General features: G+C 57.0%; 1 protein-coding gene across 2 annotated transcripts; it reads left to right on the forward strand.

Annotated features, from left to right (window-relative positions):
* Positions 1-1,205: 1,205 nt before the first annotated feature.
* On the forward strand, positions 1,206-8,775 carry LOC101628951 (C-type lectin domain family 18 member A). Of its 2 annotated transcripts, XM_012730584.1 has the most exons (14): positions 1,221-1,359; positions 1,847-1,938; positions 3,429-3,656; positions 4,241-4,338; positions 4,689-4,810; positions 4,957-5,064; positions 5,590-5,682; positions 6,014-6,120; positions 6,595-6,724; positions 7,052-7,148; positions 7,632-7,648; positions 7,745-7,754; positions 7,975-8,066; positions 8,431-8,775. In XM_012730584.1, the coding sequence occupies exons 1-14, from the start codon at positions 1,221-1,223 to the stop codon at positions 8,466-8,468; spliced, it is 1,371 nt and encodes a 456-aa protein (XP_012586038.1). In that variant the 3' UTR covers positions 8,469-8,775. The 2 variants fall into 2 exon arrangements, with proteins under 2 accessions (XP_004690249.1, XP_012586038.1); XM_004690192.2 differs by lacking the exons at positions 7,632-7,648; positions 7,745-7,754 and having other exon boundaries at positions 1,206-1,359.
* The last annotated feature ends 2,703 nt before the right edge of the window (positions 8,776-11,478 follow it).

The following is an 11,478-nucleotide window of genomic DNA, read 5'->3' on the forward strand; positions in this document are numbered from 1 at the left end:
GGTCCTACAGAGGGCTGAGTATGAGGCTGTCTGATCACCCCTTTTGAGGAATCTGAAACTCCCAAGGCCCTGGCAATTGTGGTGAACATGCAGCCGCAGGCCAACTAAAAGCTTCCTTCAATGTTTCCCTGGGAAACCCAGCCCACCTGCTGCTCAGGGACTTAACATCTGGCTCTGAAGGGGGCTGGTCCAGGAGTCAGAGGTCACACAACATGCAGGAGGAAAAGAGTTGGTTTGCAAAGCTGTCCTTTGCTCTGCCCCGAGGAGAATGTAGGCATTAGGCTGTGACCTGCAGGGCAGCATTTTATTTTCTAAGAAAAGTGGGCCTTGGTGCAGATCCATGACTTATGCTGGGGGGAGGGGTATGTAAGCTGAAGCCAGGCCCCCAGAGCAGCACAGAACTGCAGGTGCAATGCGCTCCCTCCAGACACATGCTTGTCCAGTTAGAGGTGGACTGTTCCCAACAGCACGTGCTCCCTGCCTGGCCCCTCGTGGCCTACAGTCACATGCCGGGGCGGGGGACGGCACCAGGCTGGACACTGTCCGAAGGCACCCTGTCCCTCCCACAAGGGCAGCCCCAGCCCACTCCCAGCAAGCCCACTGCCCCAGTGCCCCCTCACACTGCCAGCACCACTCTGGCGTGCAGTTACGCCAGCCTATGTTTAATTCATGACCGGGGCTGGGACAAGCTTCCCAAGGAAAAACAGAACTCCCTGGAGTTTTGCCCAGTTCCCTCCTGCCTGCCTGCAAGGCGAAGGGCCTCAGCGCTAGCCTCTAAGTCAGACCTGGGGCTCAGAGTGGACGCTGCCCTTAGGCTTGCAGGACACCGTCCTAGCCAGGGCGCAGCCATTGGTCACTAATCCGCAGCCCTGGAATGTCTGCTGGCCAATCAACAGGGTCTCCAAGGACTCCCCGAGGGCGCTAATAATCCTGCAATGATTAGCAGGGGACACAGGGTCAGTGCACACGCTGGGTCCACTGTCGGCGGGCGGGCGGGTGGGCAGGCCAGGGCGGCGCAGAGGAGGGAGGGAGCCCCTGGACTGGAGCTGTCTTTTCATGCCAGCGCCGATGGGAGGCTGTTTGGACACACCTATTACTCACCAGCCTCCCCCTTTTGTCTGCCAGCTCAGCCTACTCCTCAGAGGCTGTGGGTAGCTCCCTCCAGCCTGGAAAGTGAGCTGGACAGCTAACCCAGGCTGCACCCCAGCCCCAACAAGCCCATGCTGCAGCCAGAGCCCTCAGCAGGCTTGGGGGGCCGATGGCCTGGTCTCTTTCTTGTGCTCCTGGCTCTCCTTGGCATGGCCTGGGCAGAGAGGCCAGCGCCCCAGCTGCAGGAGGAGGCGGCTCCGATGCCCAGAGGTAAGGGGCCCCCTGAGAGGTGGAGTAGATCTGAGCTCAGGAGAGGGGTCCCCAGGGGTTTCTGCAAGCCAGCTCCCAGGCCTGAGCCCGGCGTACTGCCGGAATTTAAAGAGGGACCCAAAAAAATAATGAGAGGGATCCTCCGGACAGTCCAGGGCCCACAGACAGATGGGGGAAGAAGAATAAAGAAGGGGAGTGAGCCCAGGTTTAGGGTCAAGGAGGAATACTAGGGCAGCCCATGTGAGACTCAGCGGCCTTGAGGGGTCCCCAGGGGCTATTCCCTCCGCCCCAGCTCTCAGTCCTCGTGCTCCTCACACCCCTCCGTCTCTCCCAGCCTCCCCAAAGCTCTGCTCCTGGCCCTCCTCCACACCCCTCCCACCTAAGTCTTATTTCCCCCTGGTGGGGTGGGGGTGGCACTCCCGCCTTGCCATGGGGCGCCCACCCCTTCCTTCACCTAGGGCAGGTCTGACCTTGCCCCCTGCCCCAGCCCTGAGCAGGAAGGAGAGTTTCCTGCTCCTCTCCCTCCACAACCGCCTGCGCAGCCAGGTCCACCCCGCTGCGGCCAACATGCAGAGAATGGTGAGTACCCCCAACCTGGGCTCCCCAAGAGCATCCCAGCAGGGCACTCCAGAGGCCCTCTCACCTGGGTAGGGTTGGAGGGGCGGCCTGTGACCTGTCCACAGGGGGGACCCTGTCTGGGTTTTGAGGGGCCCCCAGGGTGCAGGAAGCGCACCCTTTAATGGCAGTCTTTTGGCCTTTCCTGGCATCCTGTTGTCCTGGAGACCAAGAGACACAGGAGGAACAGGGTCCCCACTTCCAAGAAAGAGGAGCTTCACAAAGGAGTCCCAGCAGAAGACTGGGGGGGAGAACCCTGAGGGTGGGGAGGAGTCTGTGTGGATTTGCACAACTGGAAGGGGGTCCCCCCCACCAGTTCCCTGCTCATTCACTAGGGGGCCAGGCTAAGGAGCAGGATTTCCCACTCACCACCTCTCCTGGGGCTGGTGGGGGGGGGGGCGGCTGGAGGCGCCATCCTGGGGCCCAGATATGCTGGGAGTGAGCCTGGGGGCCGGCAGGTTTCCCCATGGCTGCCTCCCATAAACTCCTCCTTGAGGCTGGCACTAGCTGCGACCTTGAGAGCTCCAGGGGTCAGTTTCCCAGGAGGTGGGGGTGGGGCAGGCAGGCAGAGAGTATCTCCCCCTTTCCTTGTTCCTCAGCAGCTCTGTCCCTCCTCAGGCCCAGACCCCATTCCCACACCACCCCCCACTCTCCTACCCCAACAGAGCTCTGGCCCTGGGTACTCCCACGGGCCTCCAAGGTGTTGCCCTATAGAGGGTGAGGCAGGTGAGGGGGCACGGGGCTGCAGGGGGTGCACACACACCCCCATCTGAGATGACCATCTGCCCGGGGCCTGCTATGGACTGGCACTTTCCTCCCTGCTTCTGGTTCCTCCTCACAACAATCTTAGCCTGTAGGTACCTTCTTGTCCTCATTTAACAACACAGCGGGCTAGACCAGGGCATTGCAACGGGCTGGCACACGCCATGCTCACTGTGTGCCCCTTGTTTCAGGAGAGGTGCAGGCTAGGGAGGTCAGCCGGCACCTGGGTGGCCCAGAGAACTCTGCTTACAGAGGCCAAAGCACTGAGTCCCTGGTGTCGTCATGCCTGTTTCCCTACACACGCCAAGAGCTGCTGGTGTACCAGTGGAAACCAGCGCGGCCAGCTGTACCTAACGGCAAACACAGAAAGCCCTGGGCACATACCAGATTGGGAAAATGTGCCTCCAAGACCACCCCATGGCCTGGATCTGCAGTGGGGCAGTGGTCTGAGCAGGGCTGAGGGGGGCAAGACCTTGGAGAGCTCCTAGCAGGTCCTGCCTGACCCTCCTGGCAGGGGGGGAGTGGGAGAGACCAGTTCAGAGTGGCCAGGGAGAGGCCCAAGCAGGACTCCTGGACTTCTTTTCTCTGCTTGACCTGGCACCTCCGGGGGGCGCCAAGTCTTGGAGGGGGGTGGGGGTGGGGAAGCAGCCTGGATCAAGATTTCGCTGCTGATGTCTCTGTGCCGCCCCCAGGACTGGAGTGAGACCCTGGCCGGGTGGGCTCAGGCCAGGGCGGCCCTGTGTGGCGCCCCGCTCCCGAGCCCCGCAGCTGCCCAGGAAGTGGGCTGGAACGTGCAGCTGCTGCCCCGGGGTTCCGCGGCCCTCACCCGCGTGGTGGGCCTGTGGTTCTCGGAGGGGCAGTGGTTCGACCACGCGGCGGCCGAGTGTGCCCTCAATGCCACCTGTGCCCACTACACCCAGGTGAGGCCAGGGAGCCTGCGCCCCAGGGCAACTCAGGTTGTCCCCACCCGGGTGGCTGCTTCCGGTGCTCCTTTCCTTTTGCTTTTCTCAGCTTCAAGTATGAACTAAACCGACCGTTGAACAAGAAAGGTTTAGACCACGCGGGTCCACTCACAGGCGGATTTTCTTCCAGAAAGCCAAGGGAAATGTCCTACATGGATCTGTACAGCACTGTGAACATTTCCTTGTGATTTTAACATTTTCTTTTCTCTAAGGACGCACAAAATAGGTGCCGGTTGACCGTGGAGGTTATTGATAAGGCTGCTGGTCAACAGTAGGTTGTTAGTAGTTAAGTTACAGGGAGTCAAAAGTTGCCCTCAGACCTCCAATTGCACGGGAGCCTGTACCCCTAAGGCCCCCGCCCCCATTTGGTTCAAGGGCCAAATGTACTTCCTACTGCTGCCCTGAGGCCCCCAGGGAGGTGGGGTGCTCTGCCCTCTGGCGTGTGGCCAAAGCCAGGCTCCCCCTCCCCGGCATCATCTTGAGCGTGGGCCCCATTGGGAGTGGGGTGATTAATATGGTCTCTGAGTTGCTTGTCCCCTCAGCTCGTGTGGGCCACTTCAAGCCAGCTGGGCTGTGGGCGCCACCCCTGCTCTGGGGTCCAGGCAGAAATGGAAGCCTTTGTCTGTGCCTACTCTCCCGGGTAAGTCCCCACAGTGGCAGCTGCCCTGCCATCAGGAGGGGAGGGGGACACCTTCATCCAGGTGAGAGACCCACCGACCCAAAAAACTCCACCCCTTGATCTGCACCCTTTGTGGAAGAGAGAACAGGAGAGGGTGCCGCTGTGGGCATCACCCAAGACTCTGGCATGCGTAGTGTGGCTCCTCTTTGGGTACCCTTTCCTGGTATCCTGTTTCCGTGCTTGGTATCCCTTCAGGGTAGGATTCCGGGGTGGAGGATGCCCAGTATGGTTGGCTGTCATCTGTTCTTTCCTGGGAGAACTGCCAGGAACTGGCCACCCAAGAACTAGCCCTCTGCTGCTTTCTCTCACAGAGGCAACTGGGAGGTGAATGGGAAGACGATCGCCCCCTATAAGAAAGGTGCCTGGTGTTCCCTCTGCACGGCCAGTGTCTCAGGCTGCTTCAAAGCCTGGGACCATGCAGGGGGGCTCTGCGGTAAGTGTGTCCCCACTGTCTGCCCCCCCTGGGCCATGAGACCTGGTAGTCCTAGAGAACGGCTGTCCCCAGAGCCCTGAGTCTTAGCAGCTAGGGGCACCTGCCTGGCAGAGATCCCTCTCAGAGACGGCCCCCCTTCCTGCCAGAGGTCCCCAGGAACCCATGTCGCATGAGCTGCCGGAACCATGGGCACCTCAACATCAGCACCTGCCACTGCCACTGTCCCCCCGGCTACACGGGCAGGTACTGCCAAGGTGAGGAGCACCTGGACTCCTAGGTCCCAAGATCCCAGGCTGTGAGCAGGCAGCCCCAGGGGTGAGGAAGGACCCAGCGGGGGTGCACCCCCATGTGTGCTTGTGGGGCACATCCAGAGGCTACTGCACTCACTGAGAGGGTTTGTGGGAGCCTGAGCTGAAGAGGGGGTGCTGAGCAGGTACTTGCTGATTTACACTGCTAAAACCGACTGCCTGCCTGGCCCTGGGCTGTGCGAGGGACTCAGAGTGGAACCAGATGTGGCCCCGGCTTTGGGGTTGTGGGAAGTGGATTCTGGTGCCACTGTCCCACCTCCCCAGCTCTGGGATCACGGGCAGGTCACCCCCATGTTGCTTCTGGACAATGGAGATCAAAACAGAGATGCCAAGTCTGGTGGTGAAGGAAACCCTGTGTGTCCATCCCCAGGAGGGGTCACCTTTCCATGCTTGGCCAGTCCCCACACACGCATGCCTGAGGGGTGCAGGGCCGGGCCTGCAGTTGAAAGGGCCCCTCCCGCCCTCTGGCAGTGCGCTGCAGCACCCAGTGCGTGCACGGCAGGTTCCGGGAGGAGGAGTGCTCCTGCGTCTGCAACATCGGCTACGAGGGTGCCGAGTGTGCCAGTGAGTCCTGCCCAAGGTCCCCGCCCGCCCAACTCCTCAGTGGGGTGCTGGGTTGGCTCTGTCCCAGCAAGAGAAGCCCACCACGTGCATCTCTTTCCAGCTCCCTGGTCAGTGACATCACGACTGTAGTTTGAACTTGGCCTGGGCGGGGATATTTCTACCACAGAAACACAAATGCCACAAATAGTGGATTTTTTTTCTTTTACACCCACTCTCCAGCTTGGAGCAGGTGGCCACAGGAGGGGGACCCTTGAGCCTAACTCTCTGCCTGGGGAAGGGGTGATAAATCTGAGGTCCCCCCACACACAAACTCAGACCCCCCCACCCCCAGCCAAGGTGCACTTTCCCTTCCACACCTGTGACCTGAGGATCGACGGAGAATGCTTCGCCGTGTCTTCAGAAGCAGACACCTACTACGGAGCCAAGACGAAGTGCCAGGTGATGGCTGACCCCTGCCTTCCCAGGGACCCCAGGGTGTCTAGCGATGGTCTTAGTGGAGGGGCCTGGCACTAAGACGCGGTTCCTTCAACTTCCCGAGTTGACACTCATCATTCATCCGAAGCACGGGTCACAAGCTCAGAGGCCTCTGAAAGGTCGCTTACTCAGCTGAGTCCCAGAAACCAAGCACCCCGACCCCTGACTCGGCAACATCTATCAGTTTCCAGGCAAGAATGTGAGATGAGGGAAGCCAGACTTCGAGGTTTTCCAAGAGAACCAGAACTCCAGATTTTCACTGGCATCTCTGGATTCATTAATATCAGCAACCAACTAGAATACAATGATGACAATGTACAGCTGAAACAAAACCCCCTGAGGCTAGGCTGGGCCCAAGGCTGAGAGAGTGGGCTGAGGAGAGGGCGGATGTGGGGCGGGAGAAGGGCCTGCCAGGTGACTCGCAGTGGGGGGTTACAGGGAAAGGGCGGGGTGCTAGCCCAGATCAGGAGCCAGAAAGTACAGGACATCATTGCCTTCTACCTGGGCCGTCTGGAGACCACCAACGAGGTGACCAACAGCGACTTTGAGACAAGAAACTTCTGGATCGGTGAGTGTCTGGTTGGATGGGGTCTGCCCTGAGTATGGGGCTAGGATATCTCCCACTGCTCTTGGGACCCCAGAGCACCTCCAGCAGATGGTCAGAGTATGGGGGGACCGGAAGACCAGAGTGGTGCCAGTAATCAGTCTAATTGTAGACCCCCTTTCTGGTGCGGGAAAGATCTGCCAACAGGGTGAGCAGCCGTGGGAAGCAGGTGAAAGACAGGGGCTGACAGGGGCTGGCAGGGGCTGGCAGCCAGCAGGCTCTCGGGGATGCTGGGTTCTGAGCCGGGCTCAGGGGTCTCCAATGGGGGACAACACTGGCTGCTGTGGCCAGGCCTCACCTACAAGACCACTAAGGATGTCTTCCGCTGGACCACCGGGGAGCAACAGTCCTTCACCAGTTTTGCCTTTGGGCAACCTGACAACCAGGGGTGAGTCAGGGGCCCTCCCTCCCCTGTGCCCACTTTCTCCGCTGGGCCTGCTATGGGAGTCTTTAGAAACTACTGAAGCAGCTGCCTAGTCCACCACCAGCCCAGCCCTTGGGGCAGCACAGCATTGCGAGCAGAGCAAATCTCAAAGCACAGCCCTGGCTCCAGGGGTTCCAGCGGGGACCCAGGGCCACTTCATCATCAGCTGTCCCTCCCCTCTCCCCTGCACTGGGCCCTCTGCCTGTAACTATGCACTTCAGCGCCCCACCCGCTGCGTCCATCCATGCACACATCCACCCACCAGTCAGCCTAAACCAAGGGCCTTGTGGTGACGTCTCCCTGCCCGGTCTTTGAAGCCCAGGAATGCCCAAGGCCCAGTGGCAGGGATGGAGGGGGTCACAGAGCCTCCATCTCAGTCTAGCCCTTGCCCAGTCCTCCCTCAACCTCTGTGCCTAGGCCCCTGTCCTGTCACCCAGACAGAGTCAGCTTGGTTGTGCTCCCAGGTCACCTTCACTCCTGCTGGGTGGAAGGACACAGGCCTGTCAGGTCCGGTCTCTGCTTCCACCCACTTTTACTGGTGTAACTGAGGGCCACCAGAGCACAGGTGGGGTTGTTACTCAGGGTGGCGGGTTGTGAGCCTCCCCAGCCGTCCCTGGCGTGCTGCAGTGTGGCGGGAGTAGGCATGGAGCCAGGGGGTGAGCCCAGCCCCTGGAAGCCCCATATGTGGGATGGGGCACCTGCGTCTCATGGGTGCTGGCTGGAGGACTTAAGCCTCTCCAGACTCCTAATTTCATTCCTCCCCCTGAGCTCCCACCACCTTGACCCGCAGGTTTGGCAACTGCGTGGAACTGCAGGCAGCCGCTGCCTTCAACTGGAATGACCAACGCTGTAAGACCCGAAACCGCTACATCTGCCAGTTTGGTGAGCTCCTCCCTGCTCTGTCCCTAAGCGCCCCACTGGCCTGCCCAGGCGGCTAGGCTATGCAGGTCACAGATCCAGGGGTGGTTGAGCACTGGGGTTGTCCTGCTCAGGGCCTTGCAGTCCCCGAGCCCTGATCCACACAGCAAGTTTGTGCAGACGCAGGCCTGGACAGGTATCTGGCAAGGATTTCTCCAAAGACCCTCTCCTATCACCAAGCTGCTACCTGGCGACCGGTCTAGCCCCTCAGTGTTCCCCATTCCCTCGAGGCCTCCTATAGTTCCCTGGGGGCAAGGGTGACGCCTGGCTTCTCTACTTCTGGACCAAGTGCAGCAGAACCTCACACTCTGGCCTCCTTCCTTTCCAGCTCAAGAGCATATTTCCCAGTGGGACCTGAGGATCTGAGGCTTGGCCAGGCCTCTCCCTGCCAACACTTGGTTGCACCAGCCCAGTCAGTCCATCTGCCCACCTGTCTGGAACATGAGCCAGGGCCACAGGTCCAACATCCAAAGAGGTTCCTGGCAAGATACGTGCAAGGTGTACAAACGTGGCCAACAGAGAGCTTGGCATGGAGGAGGGAGCCTGGGTCCCTGCTTTCTATTAGAAAGACGGAATCCATCAGGAGCCAGGGCCAGCAGTCAGAGGAGATCACTCTCCTCCACCTGGGTCAGACCTGTGGAGCAGATGGAGCTTCCTCACGGTCCAGAATGCAGCCCCCAGAGGATTAAACTAGATTATGAATCAGCTGGACTCTTGAATGATTGTTTTGAAGGGACATTCAGACACCCAGGACCATCCTAGAGAGACCAGAGCATGCCTGACACTTCACTGCTGGTTGCTTCCTACCCACTCTTTGCAAGTTTCAGTTTCCCCAGGGAGGTAGAAGGCCAGACTCTGCCTCCGGTAAGAATCTTTTATTTTCCAGCAGCTCCCAACCTGGAACCCAGGCGTGTAGGATAGAAGTTGATTTGAGCTCCCTGGAAAAAGACAGAGAAGAGAAAGACATGCACACAGAGAGATAGACATGGAGAGAGAACTTGAGCACCTAGAAATGAGTGCATTGTGAGTGTTAAGTGTGTATACCTCCTAGTGCAGTGTTTTCATAAATTCCAGAAATCCAGGGCAAATCCAGGACAGCCAAATCAGAACCCAGAAAGTTCCACCACCTTGCCCAGCCCCTCAAACATCACACTTACATGTGACAGGTACTACCAAAAATCCCTGACATCTATTAACTCATTTAAGCTCTTACACATTTTCATTGAGGAGTAGTTCTACCCCTATTTTATTATTGAAGAAATGGAGGCACAGAGAGGTTGAGTAACTTGCCTAAGGTCACACAGCTGGGAACTGAACCCAGTCTGGCTATTAATTAGTCTTTCCACATTTTTTGAGGCCCCAGTCCCTTTACATGATGGAGCAGGGAGAGTTCTTTTGTGTCTTGCCTCTGAAGTAGAACACTCACACTTAATTGTCTCCACTAACCAGCAAAGGGGGAGTTGGGCAGTTGTAGGAGGACCAAACCCCAGATCCCTGCCCAGAAAATTCTCCAATGTCACCTGCAAGCACCAGGCAGCAAATTTCTGGGGTTGGCTTGCCCACTGCTCCTCTGTCTCATGACAGGAGACAGGGGCCCCTAATCTCCACCTTGCAGGTAGAGTCTGCCACGCAAACTACATATGTGAGAGTCCAAGCTTCACCCAGTCTATAAAATTAAAACATACTGGCAAAGGAACTGAATGATTATTTGTGACACAGAAAGATTCTTCACCTCACAGTAGATCACTGCAGTGAGTTCTGGAAAACTTACAAGGCCTGACTTATGTCTGTGAGTCAGATTCTGATACTGGGAACCCATTTCTCCCTCATGTAACAAACTTCTGAGCCAGAGTATTATTTTGCCCAAAGTCTGTAAATCCTTCATGAAATGGGGCGAGTGATAGGGAACCATCTAATTCTTTGAAAGCCCCCAACTCTTTATGGCTTCCTGGGGGGAAGAAAGAAGCCAGACCAGCTGGCTCTAGCACACACTCAGGAGAGGGACCCAGAGCAGGCATCCAGCGGAAGGAGACTATGAACCCAGGGATCTGGGCCTGTAAGGACAAGGCAAGCCCTCTCCTGAACGCCTCCCCAGGACTGAGCACAGTTCCCCTGATCTCCCCAGAACTGAGCACAGGTCCCCTTAAGAATGACTTGTGGCTGTCTTTTGCAGCAACTTGGATGGAGCTGGAAAAGATCATGTTTAGTGAGATAAGCCAGAAAGAGAAAGGAAAATACCGGATGGTTTCACTCATAGCAGGAGTATAATGGACCAGGCGAGAAAATAACAAAAATAATGAACAACCATATACCAGAGACATTTTGTGGGGGTGGAGTGGGGAATGGGATCAAAAATGGGGTAGGGGGTGCAGGGGGGAGGGAAATGCACAGGAGTATGGTGATGGCACATGGGTGACTTGGTGATGGGAAACCCGCAGGGATTACAATTGAGATGAGAGAAAAAATGTACAAAATGATGTAAAAATAAACTGTTGTAAAAAAAAAAAAAAAAAGAATGACTCGTGACTCGAGAGGTTGATCTAAACAGGGTCTAGAAGGCAGTTTTTCTCTTGGTTACACACTTTGGTAATTTATGGGCCCTCCCAACGAAACTTCTATCTGCAAAAACTCAAGCATCTGCCTCCACGGCATTTACACATACTTATTCATGAATGAGCTACATGGAGTACACAACTAAGCTATTATGGATATTAAGAAAGAGACAAAAATTTCAACAGGTGGGCCCCCCTGGTGGCACAAGAGGATAAAGTAAAGCACTACGAAGCTAGCGGCACCCACTGCATCACAAGTTCCATCCCTGGCCAGGCAGGTTTCCCACACGGTATGGTGGACTTCTCCTGACCTGCCTGCCACTCAGTCCTTTGTCAATCTGCCCGTTCTGGTCCTCTGGTGAATCCTCTCACACCTCGGGCCTGTACCCCAGTTCTGGATGCATAAATAAATCTTAAGAAAAATTTCAATAAAATAAAATAAAGGGGTGAATGTAAACGTCTCAATATTTACACTATGCCCCTTAGGGACTGCTTTGTGGTAGGCTCAGAGGTGCCCACAGCTCTCTGGAGACAATGCATGTGATAATTCAAGCTTCAGGACTTGGAGCGCCTGCAGGAGGAGGCAACCACCAGACAATGCCTTCTGGTCTTGGCCAAAAGTTAGGAGCTGCCCTGGACACACCTCTGGGTTTTATAGGTGTGAGCCTGACCTAACTAGAGACATTCCATAGCATTCTCTGGCTTCCTACTTCTACCTCTAGGTACAGTTCTGGACAACACCGTTTCCTAGAGCAGCTCCCAAACTGGAATCTTAGCCCCTGAAGAATGCAGGGATTTACAAACCTCATTGGCCTCCTTAACCT

This window comes from Condylura cristata, unplaced genomic scaffold (assembly GCF_000260355.1).
Source record: "Condylura cristata isolate star-nosed mole 26May11 unplaced genomic scaffold, ConCri1.0 scaffold00028, whole genome shotgun sequence".
NCBI lineage: Eukaryota > Metazoa > Chordata > Mammalia > Eulipotyphla > Talpidae > Condylura > Condylura cristata.